Below are 23,200 nucleotides of genomic sequence, written 5' to 3'. Positions count from 1 at the left end.
AAAGGGAGGGAAAAGGGGGGGAAGGTGGAAGGAGAGAAAGGAGGTGCTAGGTGAGAGAGAATAAGGGGGCGACTGGGGAAGGGGGAGCAAAAACGGAGAGTAGGAGGGGAAGGGAGGAAGAAGGAACAGGGAAGGGAGGTGAGGGAGGGAACGGAGGTGGGAGTCCCGTGACTGAGCACACCGCCCCCACCCTCTCGCACTGTTGGCCACCCACCACCCTACTGCCCAACCGACCAAGCAAAAAGGAAGCAAAAGCTTTGCCAGGCCATCTGGTTTGGACTTAGGAGGTCTCTTGCCCCCGGGCCAGCACACTCCTCACAGAGCCACAGAAGAACGACGGGGCCAGCGGTACCTGAGCAGGTGGCTGAGCCGGTGCTTGGGCGCCCGGGCCTTCTCAAGGAACGCATTGGACTGCGCATCCAAGTCCGGGGAGACAGAGCCCAGCTCGCTGCTGACCATGGGCTCACCCAACGTGGGCAGGGCCAGGGCAGTGCCCCGGGCACCCTCTGTGTGGGGACAGACATGGGGGGGCAGGCTCAGAGAGGGATGCTGTGGGGGGAGGCTCAGAGAAAGATGGGGGCTCGGAATGGGAGGATGTTTGGGGGAGGCTCAGACAGGGAGGATTCTGGGGGGGGTCTCAGAAATGGAGGAGACTGTAGGGCCGGCTCAGAGAGGGAGTATGCGGGGCGGGGGGCTCACAGATGGAGGATGGAGGCTCAGAGAGGGATGGGTGCTGAGAGAGAGTATGGAGCTCAGGTATGGAAGACTGTGAGAAGGAAAATGGAGGATTAGAGGGGGAGCTGGGAGGCTTGCAATTGGGGAGATGTTAGAGAAGTAGGGAGAGGCTCAGAAAGGACGCTGCTGAGGCTCACTAGGCCTGTGTCGCTCTAACTGGTGCCCACAAACACCCAGGGGTCCTGGTGACATGTAGCTCCTGCTTCAGCGGGTCTGGGGTGGGCTGCGATGTGCGTTTCTAAGCAGCCTGCAGGGAACACTGCCATAGCTAGTCCCGCTCCCGGAGCACGATGCTGAGCAGCTCTGTCCTGCCTTGGACCATCCACAGCAGGGAAGAGAGCAAAGGGTTTCCTTTCCAGGGGCCAGGCCTACGTCATTGACAGTAGGACTTACTACCCTAGAAGGGGTCACTTGGCTATAGTGTGGCAGTACAAGGTCAGGAGCAGCACAGGGGGACAGGCCAGGCTCCAGAAAAGAAGCACCAGCCCCTGCAGGTGGAGAAGACTCCAAACCTGAGCAGGGGGCCTTTGCTGCTTCCCTCCACAGCAAGTCCCCAAAGGAAAGGCTTTAATGAAGGAGGGGTATCGCTATCACTTCGGCAGCTCCCTGGGAGCCTGTCAGGAAATCGAGGGACATTCATTGGTTGGCTTTTGACAACCCCACACCTGCTGCACGCCCCCACCCCCACACACACTCTCTCTTCACAAAAATGAACACCACATGGGAAGCTCTGTCTCTGGAGAGCTGGCACTCTAAGCTGCAGAGAAGCCTGGGGCCCAGGGGATCACCAGGCTGTCCCAGCAGGCCTCACCTGATGGCTTGAAAGCAATTCGGTTCTTCTTGGCCTTGTTCACCTGCCTTAAGAAACCCTCTTTGAGTAGGTCAGCAGCGGTGACACGTTTGTGGGGGTCAGGCTCAAAACAGCACAAAAGGAAGGTTCTGGCTTCCGCTGAAAGGGCTTCAGGAATCTCTGGGTGGATTTTAAACATCCCCACCTGCATTTGAGGGAGAGGTGACCAATGCGATGATGAGGCCTCAGGCGAATGGGCATGTACATGCCTCAATACAAAGCCACTACATCTGCCAACCTCTTAGGAGCTGCGGATGGAGCATAGCAACAGCCTCAATGACCCGCACCCGTGTCCAAGCCCCTGATGGCCTCTTGGGACTTTGCTTTGCCCAACAGACTGGGGGGAGTTCCAGAGCCGAGGCTTTAAGAGGCCGTGAGGTTTCTGTGCCAGTCTTCTCAGAGCCCTGAGACCACCATGCAGGGAGGATGTCCAGGTGAAAGGGGCTTGTAGGCCACGGCCTCTGAGAGCATCCTGTCCCAGCCAAGCCAGCACACGAGTGAGCCTGGGCAAGACCACTGGAAGAACCAATGGTCAGCCCACAGAACTGTGGGAAATAAAAAGTGATGGCTTTCAGCCTCTAAAATTTTGGGGTGGTTTGTTACACAGAAGATAGCTGACATGAGGCTGGGACCACAGCCTCCAGCAGGCTGCTCTAACTGAGGGGGTTCAAAGGCATCTGTGATCTGTTCCCTGACACACAGGGCCCCCGGAGGACACCCCACTCACCTCGGTGTCTATGCATTCACAGCCCAAATCCCCCACCTCCAGCTGCAAACCACGTGCAGACCACACCTGGAGGCTGGTACCTCATGGCCCATGCCCTCATCCCCATGGGGTACAACCGGCCGAGGGAGGGCCACTGCCCTTTCCTCTTCGGGCTCCTGCTACAATTTCTGCTTCGGCTCCCACTTCTGGCCAGCTCACCATTGTTCTGCTAAAGGCTCTCTGCCCTGTGACCTGGAGGGGAGCAGGAGTTGGGGCTGAGTTGCCACATGTCACTGTGACATGGCAATGCTTTCACAAGTCCTGCCTACCCATCTTGCAAAACCCCTTCTGTGTAACTGTGCCCATCCGGGGCAACTCTTCTTAAGAGTTCTCCTGTTCAAGTTTGCGATCTTCCCTGCGTCTTTTCAGGGTGGAAGCCCTTGTGGCCTCCACATTCACCCCATTCCCAGCTCCTCGGTACCCCGGGGGCTGGCCTGGCCTCCCTTGCTCCCCTAAGCGGGATGTGGTGCTGCAGAGAGCGAACCCCAAGCCTTCTGTCCCTTGACCAGCATGCACTCACCTTTTCCTGACAAGCTGCTCCACCTGCGCAAGGACAGCTCGAGAGTTCGGGTTGGGGGACGGGGAAACGGGGAGTTACTATTCAGTGGGCAAAAGGTTTCAGTTAAGCAAGATGAGTAAGTTCTAGGACTGTGCAGCATCTTTCCTGGAGTCAGCAAGACGGTACTGGGCACTTAAAAGTTTATTGAGAGGGAAGATCTCATGGGAAGTGTTCTTACCACAATAAAATAAAACATTTTTAAAGGAATTTTGGATGTTGAGAACACTAAATACTGGACGGAATTCAATTCCCAAGATTTGAAATGCTGGGCACATTATAGGTGGCACCCTTCACCTAAGGGGTGGGGACATAAGGGCACTAGGGGGACCAGAGACAAGAATTCAGGACAAGAACCCAAAGAAGCAAAGGGTGGCTTATTCCCTGGTTCTTAGAAAGAACAAATATGGGGTGCTCCCTGGCACCCTGCAAGTACAACTTTTAAGAGTGCTTTGCTGTTACTCATATGGTCCCTGTATCAGCTTTCCAGGACCGCCACAACAGTACTACACTCGGTGGTCTCCGAGCTCTGGAGGCTGAAAGTCTGAAATCAGGTGCCAGCACAGCCACGTGTCCCTCCGAGGGCTGTCGGGGCGGACACTGCCTGTCGTCTTCCCAGGGTCTGCTGGTGGTGGGCAGCGCTTGGTGTTCGTTCCTTGGCTTGTAGATGCGTCACTCCCGTCTCCGCCTTCGCTCCCAGGGCCTTCTTTCTGTGTCTCTTCACATCATCTTCTCTCTGTGAGAGCCTATCTCCGCCCAAACTTCTGCTTTTTATAAGGACACCAGTCATGCTGGGTTAGGTCCAGTATGACAGATTGAAGGATGACTTGAGTAGCTCTGATCCTATTTCCAAATAAGGTCATCTTCTGAGGTACCATGTAGAACTCCAACATATCTTTCTTGGAGGACATAATTGAATATGTGAAAGCCCCTTTGGGGGAAAAACAGTTCCTTTTGTTTCAGGAACTGCCCAAAAGTGTCTTGAAACTTTTCTGAAGGATTCTAGAGATCCCAGAAATAATTTCTATAGTCTTTGCAAAGAGAACACAGGGGACATTATTTATTTAATAGTAGCTTTCTAGGTTGCAATGAAAACTAACCTTACATGCCATCCAAAAATCTCACAATATTTTCAAAGACTGTGTATAGCTAATTAGCTAACCAGAAACGGGAGGGTGAGGGGACGGAGCGACTCATGCCCTATGGATGAACTGAGCAAGTCACAGCTTTCAGACAAGCTTCCTGAGTGTTGCAGGAAGTTGGCAGGAGATCAACACGCAGACAGCAATGGCTCTCAGGTGGGCCCTCCTGTTTTTCTCAGCACCAGCCACTATTTATTCTGAGGCCTGTGACTGCAGCGGCAGGTAAGACCTTCAACGGCCCCAGCTGGCTCCATTATGGACAGACATGAAAGGGCTGGGGAAGGTCGCTGCTGTCCTCCATCCCTGGTGCTCAGGGTCTTGTTGGGATTGCAGGTGCCAAAACACACTTGTCGACCTGAAGTCTTGGCTTGGAGCTGCCTGACAGGGGCTGCAAGGGTGGGAAGCTCTGAGAACCTTCTGCAGGGGCCAGGCCGGAGACAGCAGCCGCAGTACACACAGCACACTGGGCTCATGGGCAGAAACCTGCACTCGTGCCTTTGAGTTCTTTGTGCCGAAGAGGCTGAGGCTGGAGGCCTGGTAAAGATGCAGGCGGGCTGAGAGGCTGCCATGCCTGGCAGAAGGCGGGAAAGAAGGAATTATATTCTGGAATCACGTTCCATCAGGCTGCTTTGATGCACTGTGACCTTGTTGTCCATAAGCAGTGGCCATTTGGCCTTTTACAACCCCCTCTCTTCCTTCTTAGCCTTGGGGAAAACAAAACGGCTCACGGAAGGTCAGTGCTGGTAATGGACTCGTAGGGCTACAGCCCTCTTCAGCTTTTCCAAGTGTACAGAGCCAGATGCTATAGACCCGACCTTTAACCTTGGACACAGAGGGCTGTCCTGGCATCAGTTTCTCTTGAGGTCACCAGCAAGAAGTCCCTTCCTAAGGGAGCAGGCCCAGCGGTAAATGCCCCAGCCACAGCGACCAACTGGTAGTCCTACATGGGCCTCGACGTGCAGGGGTTGCCCCTCCTCTTAGCTCTGGGAGGCTTTTTAGAAGACAAAGGAAACATCATGACATACCCAAAGTCCCACCTCTCCCAAAGCCAGTCAGAAACGTGCTCTCCGAAGGCAGACACACGCGGCCTTCGGGCATTACCCAACGTAAGGGCAAATACAGAGTCAAAATGAGAGGCTTCATTCTCCCTGCTGAAAATAAGGGAAGAGACGCCTCCTCTTTTCTTAGAGTATTTTCTTAGAAATTCATACATTCTCTGTCTCTTGAGATCTATGTCAGTATTTTTTGAAGCGAAATAAGCCTCTTGCCAGGAACGTCTTTCTCAAGGACCTGGGAGCCATCTCTTTGAATGTCATCATCCAGGAAGACAGCACCCCCAATCTCTCGGTTTCTGTGGGAGGGTAGGAGCCCAGTTTCGGTGGTGCCTTGCTCTAAAACTACCTTCTGTTTTAAAGATTTGAGGTTATGTTCCCTTTGGGTAAAGTCCGTTAGCTAACACGGATGGTCGCCCCAATGAATGTCAGGTGAGGTACCTGACCAATGGTGCTGTCCAGTCCTTGCACCTGAGTGCTAGGTAGCATTCCTCTCGAGATCACAGATGGACAGGGTTGTACTGCTTGGTTCAAAAACAGGATGAGAGTTCTTTCTGCCTTTGCAATCTCTTAGCAGATTGCCTATGATGCGTATCACATTCTGATTTAATGCTTATTCAATAACAGAACTTTCCTTTCTCTTCTACCTTTGTGTAGAGGTTTCTGGATTGGGAGGCGATTTTGATTGTAATGACATGTCCCCAGCACCAGCACCCTAAATCACCAAACATATCTTACTTTGAACATTGCTGCCTGCGGCTCGCCGAGCTCATGGAATGGAGGCCTGCTGGTGGCCATCTCAATGATGGTGCAGCCCAGGGACCAGATGTCAGCCGGGGCACCATACCCACGAGGTCCTTGATCGATAATCTCAGGTGCCATGTACTGCAGAGTGCCTATTGGGAGAGAAGGAAAACAAAGATGGTGGGCTCCCTGTTGCTTAAAAACTAAGCGGACCGTTAGCAAACAGGTAAACTCTCATATTAATGACAGATGGTGCCTGCTCTCAGGCGTAAATGATGTCATTGTATCTTTTCTTTCACCAGAGACATGACTTCCTTTAATACTAATGTTGAAAGAGGATTGCTCAGCCCCTTGAAGGATCAACGGGCCCAATTCAATAAGCACATATTAATGCACACCACATACAGGCACACAGAAAGGCTAAAAACACGGCGCCTGACCTTCAGGAGCTGCCTAGAGGAGAGGACAGACGATGGTGATGGGGATGATAATGGCAGTGGTGACAGTGGTGATGGCAAAATCTAGTAAGTGCTGCAACAGAGGGGTGCACAGAGGGCTCCCAGGATATGGAAGGCAAGTGCTTGATTCTGCCTGGTTCAAGTCAGGGAAAGCTATGGCTGGGTCAGTTTGGGTCTCTGAGAAGTAAATGCCACGACGGGATTAGGCACATGCGAGATTTATGGGGACAAGGTGTATGAAGGATAAAGGTCTCGGAAAGGAGAAGGGGACGGAAGAATTGGGTAGGAAGAGTCTCAGATGGCAGAGCAGCTCTGAGATTCCTTCAGCCAGACCAGCAGGGAGCCCCTGCCCCAAAGTTGCCCGACGGAAGAGTCTCACATTCATTCTAGTACCCCCACCATGCTCACTCATTGGCTACGAATAGTCGGGGTAAAGCACGACTTTGGCATGCACATGGTGCCAGATCCAAAGGGGTGGCAGCGGGGACTGCCAGTGAACCAGACTCCTGCCATGAAGGTCAAAGAAGTAGACAGAGGCATGGGAGGACTTCCAGGCAAGGGGAAGAGCTCGAGCAAAGGCCCACGGGTGGGAAGTACTGAGTGAGTTCAGGGAGCCACAGCAATGTCTGACACAGGACAGGGGCTAGGAAGAGCGAAGGAGGCAGTGACCTACCGTGTTTCCCCGAAAATAAGCCCTAGCATGATTTTTCAGGATGACATCCTCTGAACATAAGCCCTAATGCAGCTTTTGGAGCAAAAATTAACATAAGACCCGGTCTTATTTTCAGGGAAACACAGTAGATGCAGTCCAATGGCAAGCTGTGTGTTCCGAAGGCTCTTGGCTTTGGACTTCCTCCTGTGGGTCATGAGCCACCAGAGGTGGTCACAGGGAAGGTGGTGATCAGACACGGCACAGGGAGAAGGGGTTGTTGAAGGACTGTTGGAGAGATGGGGCAGAAAGGACAATCAAGGGCTCTGCAAGTAAAATCTTTGGTTTTCCTTGAAACTAAGCCTCAGGAAAGGGGAAGTGCACACACAACAACAGCAGATGCTATGTGCTGGCAATGAGGTTTATACTACACAGCGAACTCGCAGAGGACACTGGCCAACGTGCGAATAGAGAACACTGACGCCCGGAGACATTCGAGGCCTGTCTCAAGATCATGCAACCAGAGCGGCTTTCCTGAGTCCTGAGCAATGAAAACGAAGGGCTCAGTGGTGGAAAAAAAAAGTGTGGAGATGCTGCCTGCTACCTCCTCCTCTTGAAGATCTAATGTCTTATTAGCATTTTCCCTTCCTATGAGCCTTTGAAAGGCTCTAGGAAAGCTCTGACCAACAAAATGTTCTGCAGTAAAGGAAATATTCTATTCTGTACAGTTCATTATGACGGCCACCAGCCACATGACTGGTAAGCCCTCGAAATGTGGCTGGTGAGACCAAAGAAATGAATTTGAACTTAAAAATTTTAAATGTTTATTTAATTCTTACTCATTTAAAGTTAAATACAAATCAGGTTGGATCAGTGAATGTAACCGAACAGCAGGGCAGAAATGACATCTCTGATCTCCCAGCTGAAAGCCCAGTGGCGGTGGCAAAGTGTTCAGTTGGTTGCAAGGTTGGGCAAGAGGAAAGCTCCATAGTACTTGTTGCATTGTTAGGCAATCTCAGAGCCCCAGGAAGCGACACAATATCCCCTGCTGCTATGAAGACCAGAGAGAGAGGCCTTGGCAGGGAATGTGTCTTCTAACTAATCCGTAATTCATTAATTGAGGAAAGATTTGACACTGTGCTGTTTCTTAAGCGATTATCTCTCAGTTCTGCTCTGTGACTCTGGGTCTGGGACTCTGCAAACCATCTTTCTGCTTTGCCTGCTGCTCCCTGTTAGGATCTGCCGCTGTGCGGCGCTAGAGAGTGAGAGAGCCTGGAAGGAAGGAGGAAGGAGTGGTTACTTGATCCCCACTGTCAGCTCGCTGTGACTCTGAGCAAGCTTTGCTTTGCACCCTCAGTTGGTTCCAGTGGCAGCGCTTGGCTCCAGTTTCTAGCTTTTTTGATCCCCCTCGATACTCCCAGAACCAGCTTCATCATGTCCCCTTAGAGTTACCTGCTCCAGCCCAAAGGCACCCCCTCCTGAGAGGTTCGAATCCCCTTCCGCTGTGCGCCCCCAAGCCCCTAGGGCTGTAGGCTGCCTTTTGAAAATTCTGTCTCAGTAAACAGTTCTTTCTATTAAATTCTCTCTGTAAAAAGAGCTGGGGTGATTTCAATTTTCCTGCCTGGACCCTGACTAATGCAATCACTAAGAATTAATTCTTCAAAGAGCAAGAGAATAAACTTACAAAGTTACACAACAGTAGAAAATAGTACTAAAACCGCGTTGCAATAGCTTGTTGGCCCTGGTGGAATAACTGCCCACCTTAGTGCAACTGTTCCATAACTGAAGGATTACTCTGCTTAATGATAAAATGGGAGATTTTCTTTATATGGAACCATAGTGAACACCAACTTTTCTAAAGGCAAGGACTTAGCAATGACATCCATATTAGTTATTTATTGCTACATAATAAATTCCCCCAAACGTTAGCAGCTTAAAACAACAGTTATGATCTCACACAGTTTTGAAGTGTCGGAATCCAGGGACATCTGGGCTGGGTGGATCTTGCCCAGGGTCTATCATTAGGTTGCAGCCAAGATGTCAGTGGTGACTGCAGTCATCTGAAGGCTCGACTGGGGCTGGAGGATCCACCTGCAAGCCCACTCACTCATGTGGGGGGTGAGAAGAGGCTTCGGTTTCTTACCAGGTGGGATCTTCCATAGGGCTGCTCAAGACCTAGCTTCCCCCAGAGCAAGAGATCCGAGAGCGAGCAAGAGGGAGTCCCCACTGCCTTTACTGACCTAGCCTCCGGGTCAACACCACCACTCAACCTTCTTCGATTCATTGGAGGCAAGTCACTAAGTGCAACGTGCATTTGAGGGGAGGAAATTACACGGGCTGTGAATACCAGGAGGTGGTGATCAGTGGGAGGCACCATGGAGGCTGCTGGCCACAGCATCGGACTTCTGCTTGGCACTCAGTGTCTTACCAAGAGTCTCCATGTTACGTTGTCTGCCTGACTCTCACAACTCCATAAGGTCAGGCAGAGGAGACACTATCTACTGGCATTCTTATTTCACACCAGAGGAAAATGAGGTTCAGGGCAGCCAGGGGATTTGCTCAAGGTAGAAGCCAGGTCTTGTCTCCACATTTGGAGCTATACCCTGTGACATTGGTGATCTGTGCACTGAATCCCGGAGAAGCACAAGTGGAAAAAAAAAAGCTGCCTGAATAAGAGCAGCTGATGCAAGGATTTCCAAAGCCATAATGCGACTTGTTTTCATATGACTGGAGATGTAGAGCAACAGCAAAAACCTGGGTGCTCAATTGTATTTACCACTGCACCCAGAGAAACCATACGTACTCAGTAACCAACCAACACAGAGAGACGGGTCCACATGTCTGTTTTAAATAGTCAAGGGACTGTGTCCAAGGCTGGCTTCTGTCGAGAAGACAAGTGAAGACACCAGGGGGGCATGTGACTAATGCAGAAATCATGGAAAATTTGCTTGCCTTAAATATGGTTCTCTAAAGGGTTTCCTGCCGTCCCTAAACTGCACCCCCCCCAGGTGTGCCCACACACTGCTCACCATCAGCTGCCCAGCCACGACTCTCAAGTAATGATACCTACACAAAGGCACAGAGTTCAGAACAGGTGACCAGCAGACCCGCAGGCCCTGGCCCAGCCCTTTTGGGACATGAAATCCAGTGGGCAGTCCTGGATAATTGTCCAAGCAAGATTTTCAAATTCCCAACAAAGAAAACAAACACATGGCATAGGACAAAAGTTTAGAGGTTTTGACTGAAGTGCCAAGATCTGATCCATACACCAAGGCAAGGGGTGGGAGAGACCCAGTCTCTGCTGCACGCTTCTACGGGGGTCTCAGACACGTGGTTACACAACTCACGGGCCCTTACCCCAGGGCCCTCCCACCCAGATCAAGGGGTTCAAAGGTTGAGAAAGTAGAGACTGGACGGGGGCTGGTGTTCAACGTGACCTCTTTAGAGAGAGTTGTGCTGGAAGGTCTACCCTCTCGCATTAGGGAAGTTGGGGGTATCATCCACTCAGCATAATCGCACTTGAAAGGAGGCCACACGTGTTAGCATCTTTTATGGGCTCCTCAAGATTGCATTAGAGCCCAAAGTTTCAAAATTTAATATTAACGAATTATAGAAATGAGAAGTAAGATGCAGCTCGTAATGGCCTTGGGGGCCATCCCAGTTACCCTGCCCAAGGGATGGGCCTGGTGGGAGGGGACCCCACTTCCTCATAACCCAAAGCCTTTGTGGGCTCCTCGGGGACCCACTTGGAGCTCCACTTGTAGGTATGTGTCCCCAGCAGGTAAGCTACACAGATGGCTGGTTCCCATGGGAACAAAAGCAGCTTATAGCAACAGCGTGGGGGACCACAGGGTCTCGGGATATCGCCACACACTCTTGATCGTGAATAAAAGATGCACAAACCCCATATATCAGATAATGGGACCCGTTGTTGAAACACTGCTTTAGGGTCTTTTAAAAAGGAATCCTGACCAAAGGCAGTCTTCCTGGTCCTGCAGCAAGAAAAATTGGAGGTGTGGATATAATGGAAGGGGTAAAAGATTGGGTGGGGGTGGCAAGGGGGTAGCCAGCTAAAGGACAGGCCCCTGCCCATGCCATGAGAGTTGTATTCAGAGGGACCTAAGTGGAAGTGTTAATAGTAATAGCACATAAAGGCAGCTTAGAACAGTGCTAGTCAAGTGACAACGTGGGGTGGTGGCCTTGCCTTTCCTCCTGTAGCTGGTGCAGAAGGAATAGGTGAGGGAGGGACAAAAAGTGGACACCGCGACTCCGGTACTGCCTGCTGCTGGAGCAGCAGAGACAGAGGAGAGGAGTCTGCCCTTTCAGTGAGGACCAGCGCGGGAATGAGTCTAGTGGCCTGAATCCTTCCAAGTACTGCGTTCAGACTGTGTCTGCTTTTCAAAGTGCCATTAAGACTTTTTCTTTGTTATCTAAGGGTGGCTGGAAAAGTCACAGGAAAGGACTGGTGCCCTGGGCAGGATGTAAAGGGCAGTGGGACATAAAATATAATGGCTGTTATGATGACACCCTCTGAATCCAACAAGTTTAACATGTTAATTATGCCCATAAACTTGATTCTCTCAAAGGCTCCTGCCAGTTCTAATAACCCATACCTTCTACGTGCAAATTGGTTCTTTTTTATTTAATTAACAAATACTTCAGTCACACTTGCTGTGAGTCAGGTACTGCTCAAGCACTTCCTCAATATTAACTCATTTAATTCTCTCAAACGCCCTATGAAGTAGGTACTGCGTGCATCTCCGTTTTACTTATGAAGAAACTGATGCACAGAGAGGTTAAGTAACATGCCAAAGTTCACACAGCTAGCAAGTGGTTGAGCCCGAATTTGAACCAAAGATGTTTACAGCCATATACCAGGACAGAGTTCCTGTCCTGAGTTCCACGCCTCCATATCTACCCAAGAGGAATGAAAACATGTGTCCACACAAAGGTTTTGATGTGGCTGTTCACAGCCATGTCATTCACAATAGCCAAAAAGTGGCAGTAATCCCAGTGATCACTAACTGATAAGAATGTGGTCTAGCCACATGATGGAATAGCATTCAGCTGGAAAAGGAACCAAGTGCCGACACAGGCTGCAGCACAGGTGAACCTCAGAAAGATTGCGTGCGGTGTAAGAAGCTTGATGCAAAGGACCACACACTGTATATCCCTTTCTACGAAATCTCCAGAGCAGACAAATCTATGCAAACAGAGAGTACATTAATGACTGCCTGGGGCTGGGTGGGAACAGGAACTGACTACAAGGTGGCAGCGGGACCTTTTTCAGGGAGATGGAAACGTTCAAAACCTAGCCACCAGCCATGGCTGCATATCTAGGACAATTTCCTAGAAACCAATAAAGCTGTTAAGAAAACAAAAGCAAAGGGGGCTGAGCCTGGCCGTAATGGCTCTTCCTCCTACTCTAGCCAGTTCACACACAACACACATGGGAACACCCTTAGAAGGAAGATAGGAGGGCAGCGCTTCAGGCCAAGAATTGCCCAAAGCCCCTGGCTCTCCTTCCAGGCTCCGATCGCTTCCGGGCATCTGCGTGGAAAAGTCTCACTGCATCCACTTGCACCCAAGCAGAGTTCTGCACCAACCTGCTGGGATTTCTTTACAGAACTGCTGTGTTTTGCAAAGAGTAATTATATGCAGGGGAATTTCCTGCCCCAAATGAGACCCCCTTCTTTATTATTCCCCAAACACCCCTGCATTACTTTGCAATGCAAAATTCATGCCTCCTCAAGCCAATTACTTGGGAAATGTGATATGAGATAATGAATTATACATGTGTTTTCTTTGTGAATTTTTTCTCCTTAGGGATGCTAATTACAAGATAAATTATAGGGGGGTTTTATGTCTTTAAATAACTCCTCGTCATGTCAGAGCCCCTCTTGCTGCTTAGTGCCAAGCTAATAGGTGGCTTCCAAAGAGGATATAAGTCATTGTCAATTAAGGTACTTAAAAAAAGTGCCATTCATACATACATATATACATACTCATACATGCCTGTTGATATATGTATATTTGTATCATAAACAATGAATGAAAATTCACTCCACTCTCTGTTTGGCTGATTCTGGTGGAGTCTTTGGTGGAATATTTTTCCATTTTGAGGTGTATGTACCTCCTCTGGTTTACAACTGAAGCCATTTCTCATGCATGGAAGTTCCCTTTACGTAGGGAATGTGTCTGTACTGTGGGCGCCCAGCGGCCAACATGCAACAACTCTCTTGTTGAAGAAAAGTCTTTCAAAGCCAAGACATTTATTCACCTAAACTAAGGTCAAATCTAGCCACTGTACAGCTTGGTGCTACAGGCACAGAGGACAGTCATCTGGCTTTTATAGCTTAGTTTGGAGCTATAACATTCTAAGCGTTGTTTCATAATTCCATCAAGCAAGATCTTTGTGATCCTTTTATTATAGCTTAGGCGACCATAAACCTTTACTTATTCAAAATTGGTACTTCTTTCCACCATCAAAGTTTTTAAGCTGAAATTTCAAAAAGCCATAGGTAGCTTTTGAGCATCATTCTCTTCACTGGTCTTGTAAATGGAAAGCTAGTTGGTGATTTTAGACCACTCTGTGACTCTGGTCCCTCTCAACACTTAAATGATTCCATCACTGACACATGGAAAAGAAAATCCAATTCCTCAGACCCACGCAGAGTACCATATTCCCCAGAAGAACCAGCCATCCTTAGGAACGGAATCCTATCAAAGCTCAAGGTACCAGAACTTACACAAGTAACAGGCTCTTTTTATGACAGATGAATAAAATGTCCTACTAACTTGTCTGAGGAGTACTGTTATTCAGAATTACCCACGATTCTGGATAATGTGCTGTTATTAAAAGAGATATCCCCCCTCCATTTTGCTGATTGGTTAGAAACCCTCAGAAAGGTGCAGAGCACTACACCTACCCAACCTTTGAAGACAAAGAAAAAAGTAAGGGAATCTTGTCGCCACAAGCAGGTGGCTAAGTGTGTCATTATGACAAGGTTCAAACAATTTGGTTTTTTTTTTTTTGGTTCAAACAATTTGAAGTTGAGGACAACACACCATCCACTTCAATTGTCAATTGTGCACACTGCACTGAGCTGCTCAGTAAGTAACTCTCGAAGGAGAGCAGCTTACATAGCAAGCATGACTCCAAGATGGCCACCCCACGCCAAGCCCTGTTCTGCTTACCAGCAAAAGTCTCTGTGCATGGATTCACTCCTGCAAGACGTTTAGAGGTTCCGAAATCGGAGATTTTCACCACTCCACTATAGGTATTCACTAGAACATTATCACCCTTTGGAAAAAGAAGAACATCGAATGCTTAAAAGACAGATTTCAACAAACAAACAGGAAACAGATGTGGACCTTAAGAAACAGTCACAGGTCTCTGGGAAGACTAGACTTTGCACTTTGGGGACTGTCATGCTCCAGCCTTTCTGTTCTGTGAGCTGGTCAGTCTGCAGACACTGCCAGCAGCTCGTGTGATGTGAGATGCACAAATGAGACGTCTTTGGCTCAGACCGCGAAGTACCTTTATGTCTCTGTGCACAATCTGGTTTTCGTGGAGATACTTAAGGCCTTCCAGGATCTGCTTGGTGTAAAACTTGATGGTGGGCTCCTTCATTGGCCCCCACTTTGATCGCAAAAGAGCAGAAAGGCTTCCTGGAAAGAGACACAGCAGAAAACTTGTCAGGGTGACAAAGATTCAGTTCTAAGAGTTCAGGGAACTAAAGTCAGGTGATGTCGCTTCCCTAATGTAAGCACTCAACCAACATCCCTGTACCTGGGCTAAATGCAACGTCTTTCCTCCGCCTCTGTTGCCTGTTTCCAAGATGTGCGAGCAGCACAGTCAGGGAAGGAACCAGGGGTGAATCAGCACATCAGCCTGACCAGAGGTGAAGGGTGAACTGGAACCGCTTGTGGCCCCAGAAGTTCAGTGGGACCACCTTTGCGTTTAGCTCTGTTCAGCTGCACAGTCAGGAGGAGAGTGCAGCAATGCTCTCTGACCTTGGGAGGGCTGGCCCAGCGCTGCAGTGCCCGTGTCTCAGCCATGCAGCTTGGGTCAAAGCCACATTTTATACCCCGCCCTGAGATCAGAGGTGGACAGGACCAGAATGAGGGGTCCTTTAGGGTGCCAGGGACTAGGATCAGAGGAGGTTGGGTCTCTTCATCCTCATTGTAAGAGGCCCCCCAATGCCAGGCCACAGGGGCAGGGAGGACCATTTTCACAACCCTCCAATTACGTTGTTAAACATTGAACCTGTGGGCCAAAAGTAACCCCTTCTTCACTGCATTCTGTGTTTCAGAGGTCGTCATGCAGGCCCTCGGGCATCAGCCAATCTTGGCTTACCCCTTACACAGTTCTATGGGAACCTTGCTATGCCTTAGTTTCCCCATCTGTAAAGGGGGAAGTGAATATCTATCTCCAATTCTGTTGTCATCCTTAAACCTCATGCCTGGAATAGCAATTAATGTGAACAGCAACTGAAATACTTTCTGCTAGACTGTGAGCAACCTGAGGGAAGAAGAAACTACTTTACTTTTCCTTAATGTAACCCTCAAAATGTAGCCCATTGCCTGGCTCTTAATATATATGGTTAGGCTCCTAATAAAATAGTAGGCTCTTAATAATTGTTGGTTGAATGAATCAATGAATACAGATTTCTAACTAAAATTTTCACATTTGTATTCAGGTCATAATTATCATTATTATTTAATTATTATGATTTTTAAGTGAGCACTTAACTGAGTTCTTGCTCTCTGCCAGGCACCATTTTAAGAGCTTTACATACATTGTCTCATTTAATCCATCCAACAATCAACTAAGATAGGGTCACTATTACTCCAATAGTTACTATTTCAATTATGATAGTAATTATTACTCCAATTTTACAATTCATTTATTTAGAAGACTGATGGCACAGAGAGGTGAAAAAATTTGCCTGAACCTAGAGGATATCATGCTATGTGCATTAAGTCAGACAGACAAAGACAAATACCCTATGATTTCACTTATATGTGAAATCTAAAAAACAAAATAAGCGAACAAAAAAAAAACAGAAACAATCTCATAGATACACAGAATATTTTGATGGTTGCAGATGGGAGGGGGATTAAGAGGGTGGATAAAAAAGGTGAGGGGATTAGGAAATACAAATTGCCAGTTATAAAAATAGTCACGGGCCTGTAGAGTACAGTATAGGGAATATAATCAATAATATGGTAATAACTATGTAAAGTGTCAGGTAGGTACTAGACTTAACGGGGTGACCACTTCATAAATTGGATAAATGTCTAATCACTGTGTGGTACACCTGAAACTAATATAATAATGTGCATCAACTGTAATTGAAAAAAAAACATTATTCAAGAAAAGAATTTGCCCGAAGTCACACAACTTGCAGATAGAAAGACCAATTCAAATTAGACGGTCTGGCCCAGACCCGAGGAGCTCTTACCCTGCCACCATACTGCCTGCATTTGGGGATTTTGTGGATAAAGCACTGGTATTTGATTTCACTGTCAACATGTTATTTTCCAATGGCATTTTAAGAAACCTCTGTCCCCTCTTTCCTAGACTGTGAGGCCTCAGGACCAGAGACTATGCTTTATTCATCTCCGTCTCCAGCGCTCAGTCCAGCGGCTGGCACTCAGTAGACCTCGATGAATATTTGATGATTGAATTAACAACCACAAATAACTGTTCATGTGACACTGGAAAGTTGGCATCTACCTCCTCTGAGAAATAAATGCTCTCTGACGTCTAAAAGGTCTACCATTTCTGAAACAGCAAGAAGGATAACGGTGCACATGTTATATTTCCATCGGTGCGAGACCGGAAGACCAGGACTACTCACCCCCAGGCACCTGCTCCATGAATATCTTAATGTAGCCGTCCTCTGAAACAGAGCCCAGGTACTGAACGATGTTGCGGTGCTTGAGGTACTTATGCAGGGCTATCTCCTCGTGCAGAGGCTGGGAGTACCTAGTAGGAAAAACCATGCCAGCGTCACCTACTGAATCCCTGGGGCTCGGGGTCCACATCGCTCCTCTCCAGGACCTGCCCTGCTGCTGGCCATCCCTTCTTTCTGCAAACGTTCTCTTCCTTGGTTCCCCTGAGCCTACTCAGCTTCCCATCTGTAAAATAGGGGATAATAATACCAGCCACGCGGGGCTGCTGGGGGCCAAAGTATGTCAAGTTTCTCAGGCAGCCAATGGAGTGCCCGGTGTGTGTTAGGTACTCAGTGAATGGCTGCTGTTGTCACTATCGCTATTGTTAGGGCCTGAATTCTCCAACCATCCTTTGCCTCTCTCACCAGCCTCCATGAAGAGTGGTATTCTAGAAGGTTCTGTCTTCAGCTGCCTTCTAGTCTCATTCCGCAGACTCACTCCAGACTACAGCCAACAGCCACCAGCCCCAGCCTCTGGCCTCTTTTGTCTATTCTCCCCCAGCTACCACATTGCCTCTTCCTAAATTGCTCACCTCATCATTTCACTTCTCTTCACAAAGTCCACACAAAGACCATATTGCTTAACATTGCACACAAGGACCTTCAAACTCAGGTCAGGCTGCATCTTTTAACATTTTTGCCTCATCTCAAGAGCCTCCACTGCCTCAATCCTACATTCAAGTCACAAGAGACAATTTGTTGTTCTCTGAATACACTGTGCTTCACAGCTCCGTTCTTCCCTCAGCATAGGATCCTCTGGCTTCCTTTTCTGCCAAACTCTTACTCATCCCTCAAAGACCAGCTGAAAGATGATTTATTTTCTCAAACTTGCTACAATGAACCCAGGAAAAGTAATTCATTCCTCTCCTATGTTCTACAAACGCTCAGTGTCCGTATGACACTTGTCACTCTGGCTCCCAGGCAAGGTTTCTGCATTCTCTATCAACCTGGGAGCACCCTGAGATGAGGACAGTCTCCTAGTCCCCTTTCAGTCCCCAGTGCCAGCTCAGAATCTGGCATAGAGAAGGTGCCCAACATTATCACTTCAGCCTGTAAATTTAGGAAACAGGACAAGAGAGTCTCTAAGGTCCCTTCTAGCTCTAAAATTCCAGGAACAACTATTGGCAATGGAAAGCCAAAATGCCAGCAATTCTTCCCTCCCCCAAAACAACCAATCTATCCATCATGAGAATACGAGACAGAATACTGAATGAGGAATTCAAGAGACTGGGTCCTAGTCTTATTTCTTCACGTCTTTAGTGAAGTCATTTAATCTTCTCAGCCTTGGAAGAAGTGGATGATTTCACTTCAGGTCTTGACTTATAATTCAAATATAACATGCAATCCCATTAAAAATGAACAGATGAATGAACAAGTGAGTAAACAAATGAATAATGGGTCTTACAGCTGCTAAAAATTATGTAGAACCCACCCCTTATAATTCACTGACCACCTGGATAGAGGGGTGTATGCACATGGCATCAATATTCAGTACTGAAGGCAACACTACATGTGGTCTGACCACACCTGTGGAGCACACAGCTATTATTTCTTATGCTGCAGCTATTACCGTGTATGTTGCTTCTCTACAAAAACACTTGACAGTAAACACCACAATGTTCTCGTTTAGAATTAGGTGGGGTATGAATTCAACAAGGAATAAATATTTAATTAGACTTTTAAAAATGTTGCAGAAATAAGTTAGTAGTACTGGTGGTGTAAAAAAAATAGCCCAAAATCTCTGGGTGAGGTTAAAGGGCAGGGTGTAAAACAGGTCTATACGACAACAAGCTAATTTGTTTTTACCACTTTTAACTTTCTGTAATGATACATCTAAATAAATAATAGTCATTTAAACTTGTTACTATGTGAATTAAAGCACTGAGTCACATTTTTAAATATTTGCAAACAACCATCTACATAAAAATGTAAAACTTTAGATCTAGTTGATGGGTGGAAATAAAACTAGTTTTCTTTAAAATATGACTGCTATCCACATGCCTCTATGTGAAGGGGTTCCATTTTCTCAATCTATTTATCATATGCATAGAACAAAAGCAACTTACCCTTATTTGAAGAGAATTACACATTTTTTAATGACATAATGTTTTTATCCTTAAATCCTCTATCAGTGGTGGGCATGGGATTTAGGTGTGGAGGTGACAACTGATGAATGTGGAAGGCCCACCCCGACTTGCCTGCTATCTCTCTCTGGGATTTCTTTGATAGCGATTCGTACTTGATTGCTTAGATCTCTTCCGGCATACACGATCCCGTACGTGCCTTTCCCCAGTACAACTCGATCACCGTTTGCATCATGGTCATACTCATACTAAAGAAAGAGAACCAACAAGATGAAAAAGCACACAAGTTGTGGAGAAGCCCCATAAAAGCCCAAACACTGTCCCACAATTTAAAAAAAAATGTATAAATAACATATCTGAGTACCAGGCAGGTCACATTTCTTAGGTTATGTACTTTTCATTAATCACTTTGAAGGGGTAGAACTCTCAGTTACTCATATATTCATAACATGATTTTATGAAATGCAATCTAAAAAATTTAACAATATGGCTCATATGTAACTTAGCTGGCTCAACTTTTGGACATTTCTCTCCATTTTAATGCTGCAATTTAAAAATGCTCCTTAGCATGTCAACTACCCAAGATAGGTGTCTTCCTGCATGAACCCTTTTAACTTGTCAGGAAACAAATCTCTTTCTACAGCCAAGAAAAGAATTGAAGGTCAATAAAACTGTCTTAATACAAAGTACATATGCTGGGCTCGCCGCTCCCCTTTTAGATGTATAGATCTAACATTATACATACTATAAAAATTTGACCTACAGTTAGGATTGCTATTTTCTTCCCCTACACTTACCAAGAAAAATTGGTGCACAGCTGTATTCCAGTTGATTCTTCTCAAAGATTAAGACAGATGGGGGGGGGTGGGAAAGCAGATGGAACTCTATGCTGAGCAACACTTATGTAAAGCAGAGGCAGTAATGGATTTTTTTCTGTCATTTTCTATGCTCCACTGCTGACTTACAGAAGCACACAGAAGTGTCTGTGTGTGTGTGTGTGTGTGTGTGTGTGTGTCCCTTCCCATCTACTTCTAGGGGTGCTCATGACAATTAAGATTATTAATGGGTCCCCATCACTGCCTGATTCAACCAGACATCAGCCTGCTCCAGAAAAGGCTTTTATCTCACACCTTTCTCTGCTCCCACATCTGTCATCTTCAGAGAACATCACTAAGTTCATTTCTACCATAAACTTTGATTCTAAGCTAAGAATTCAAGTACCTGACTCAATTATTAAAATGAACCCCTTTGATATTTTCCTCAGAGAAGCCGCAATGAATTAATTTAAGTCTAACTTGAAAGTATAGTAAAATTTCATTAAATTGCAATCATTGGGAGAACCTGAATTAACAGCAAATCTGAATAATTACACAAGATTTAAATATATGTGTAATGGTAGACTACAACTGTGCTGTTCAAAAGAGCTTATAATGATCCCACTTTCTTAAAAATGGTTTTTAAATTGTTATATTTAATATATGATGCAAGTAGATGTAACTAAAGTTGTTTTAGGCATAAATGAGAAGGTCTGCTTCCAGTTGGCCAACTATTTCTCTTGTAATCTCACAAATACTAATTGGCTTAGACAAAAATTTTCCATCGGTTGTGCACAAAAGGAAATTTTAGTCTAGTTCATGCCAAATTATTCTTAAACATCCTGGCTGAGAGGATCCCAAAGTAATACGTTTTTCTACTGAAATGTATTAAACTTAATCTCTGAAAGTCATGGATAGTGATAGCTAGCTTGTTCAAAAATGAGTATTTAAAAACATATATATAAAGAATTTTTACACAAAAATGGGATATTTTCTTTATGCATCAAAGACACAATAAATATTAGGTTGGTGCAAAAGTAATTGCAGTTTTTGCAATTATTTTTAACCTGTTAAACCGCAATTACTTTTGCACCAACCTAATAACTGTTTCCATGTTCTAGGTCTTTCGTGACTCACCTCTAAGGTGTCCCCATCGGTCTCTCCCTCCAGCTCCACTGTACTGCCCGCTGCGTTGGTTATCATCTCTTTGACCAAAGAGCAAAACCTAGAACAGCAAATGTCATGAAGATGCTAATTATGATCACTTTCATTCCCTACCTTTACTTTAGCCTTCTTACATTGAATTGTGATTAAATATAAATCAAGCTTTTACAAGTTCATGGAACAATCAATCAATCTACTCCTTGACTTGACATGAGACTTTAATGGTTATCTAATCTAGTTCAAATACTCACATGATACTTGAATCCCTGCTACAGAGTATCCCTACCAACTGGCTGCCCAATTGATGCCTGAATACCTCCAATGACAGAGAACTCATTACCTCACAAGGCAGCTTATTCTTTGGAGAGCTCAATGAGAAATGCTTCACTTATATTGAACTAAGACTTCTTGTATGCGGGTCCCACCCATGGATTCCTTAGAATTAATCCCTTTTCTACATAACAGCCCACTAGAAATTTACTATGTTCCTATAAGTCTTTCCTCCTTGTTCCCTCAATGTTTCCCCCAGGATTTGTTTGTGCGTCACCCCATTAACATAATTCTTCAAAGGTATCGCTATCTTACTTTTCAAATCTGGCCCTGAGACAAGTTGTCCAGGGATGATTTAATCAGTGTTGAGGACAGTGGGACCATCACCTCTCAAGTTGTAGACACTCCAGTTCTTAGAAATAAGCTCTTGTGCAAGGGGAGAGGTGAGTAAGAAGGAAATGCACAAGGTGGTCTCATCATTCTGTTCACACAGATTAAGCTTAGTATCAACAATTACCCAATAATCTTTCTCACAAACGCAGCTGGGCCACATCAGTCACTTTCTAGACTTGTGCAGTTGTCATTTGCACACAAGTAATATGACTCATTAGAAAACTTCTATTCAGTAGTCTCTCTTAAGATGGCAGGGAAGAATACTGGACACTTTCAAATAATTTCTACAAAACATTAAAATGTTCTTTTGTCTAACTAAGCCATCCCCCCTTGCTTCTTATAATCTTTGAAAGCTGGGAAATGCGAGTCAGGCTTCTTAGGAGACATATGCTATACACTCACCAGAATAACTAAAATTAAAAGACACTATCAATTGTTGTTAAGAATGCGGAGGAACTGGAACTCTCATATATTGCTGGTGAGAGTGTGAATTGATACAACCACTTTGGAAAACGGATTTCACTGATATGTGGTGTATAAAACTGAAAACAACAAAGGAACTAGACAAACAAACAAAGAAACAAAAACTCATAGACACAGACAATAGTTTAGTGGTTACCAGAGGGTAAGGGGGGAAGGAGGTGGTAGATGAGGATATGGGGGGTCAAATATATGCTGATAGAAAGAGAACTGACTCTGGGTGGTGAACACACAATGTGATATATATGTATATATGTATTACAGAATTGTACACTTGAAACTTATGTAATTTTACTAACCACTGTCATCCCAATAAATTTTTAAAAAGAAAGTAATTAAAGAGACCTAAACAAATAGAAAGACATCCCAAGTTCGTGGGCTGGAAGACTTAATATGGATAGGATGGCAATGCTTCCCCAATTGATCTACATATCTAATGCGATCCCTGTCAAAATCCTAGCTGCCTTTTTTGTAGAAATTGACAAACTGATCTGAAAATTCACATGGAAATGCAAGCACCCACAATAGCCAAATCAATTATGAAAAACAAGAACAAAGTTGGAGGACTCACCTTTCCTGATTTTACAACTTACTACAAAGCTACAGTATCAAGAAAATGTGGTCTTGGCATAAGGATAGACATATAGATCTATGGAATAGAAGTGAACAACCAGAAATAAATTCTCACATTTACGGTCAACTGATTTTCTAAAAGAGTGCCAAGACCATTCAATGGGAGAAAGAATAGTCTTTTTAATAAATGGTTCTGGGACAATCACATATCCACATGCAAAAGAATGAAGTTGGACCCCCTACCTCATACCACATACAAAAATGAACTCAGTGTGAATCAGAGACCTAAACATAAGAGTTAAAACTATAAAACCCTTAGAAGGAAACATAAACACCACAGAAAACCCTGGGTTAGGCAAAGCCACCTTAGATATGATATGACACCAATTACACAAATTACAATGCACAAATTACAAAAGAAAAATTAGATAAACTGGGCTGCATCAAAATTAAAAAGTTGTGTGCTTCAAATGATACCATCAACACAGTGAAAAGACAACCCACAGAATG

At 46.0% G+C, this 23,200-nt stretch overlaps 1 protein-coding gene across 1 annotated transcript in view; it reads right to left on the bottom strand.

The window, feature by feature from the left end:
- MAP3K15 (mitogen-activated protein kinase kinase kinase 15) overlaps positions 1 to 23,200 on the bottom strand; it is a gene marked incomplete at both ends in the record, with an annotated part of 116,552 nt that overhangs the window by 5,403 nt on the left and 87,949 nt on the right. The window contains 8 exons of the mRNA XM_081043113.1: positions 353 to 506; positions 1,547 to 1,730; positions 5,840 to 5,997; positions 14,150 to 14,255; positions 14,493 to 14,623; positions 16,819 to 16,946; positions 19,110 to 19,243; positions 20,948 to 21,035. Of these exons, the coding sequence (XP_080899239.1) occupies positions 353 to 506; positions 1,547 to 1,730; positions 5,840 to 5,997; positions 14,150 to 14,255; positions 14,493 to 14,623; positions 16,819 to 16,946; positions 19,110 to 19,243; positions 20,948 to 21,035 (1,083 nt within the window). The remainder of the gene's footprint in view (positions 1 to 352; positions 507 to 1,546; positions 1,731 to 5,839; positions 5,998 to 14,149; positions 14,256 to 14,492; positions 14,624 to 16,818; positions 16,947 to 19,109; positions 19,244 to 20,947; positions 21,036 to 23,200) is intronic.

This window comes from Rhinolophus hipposideros, assembly GCF_964194185.1.
Source record: "Rhinolophus hipposideros genome assembly, chromosome: X".
In the NCBI taxonomy this organism is placed as follows: Eukaryota; Metazoa; Chordata; class Mammalia; order Chiroptera; family Rhinolophidae; genus Rhinolophus; species Rhinolophus hipposideros.
The sequence above is the reverse complement of the archived record's forward strand: the minus strand, read 5'-3'. Positions and strand labels throughout refer to the sequence as shown.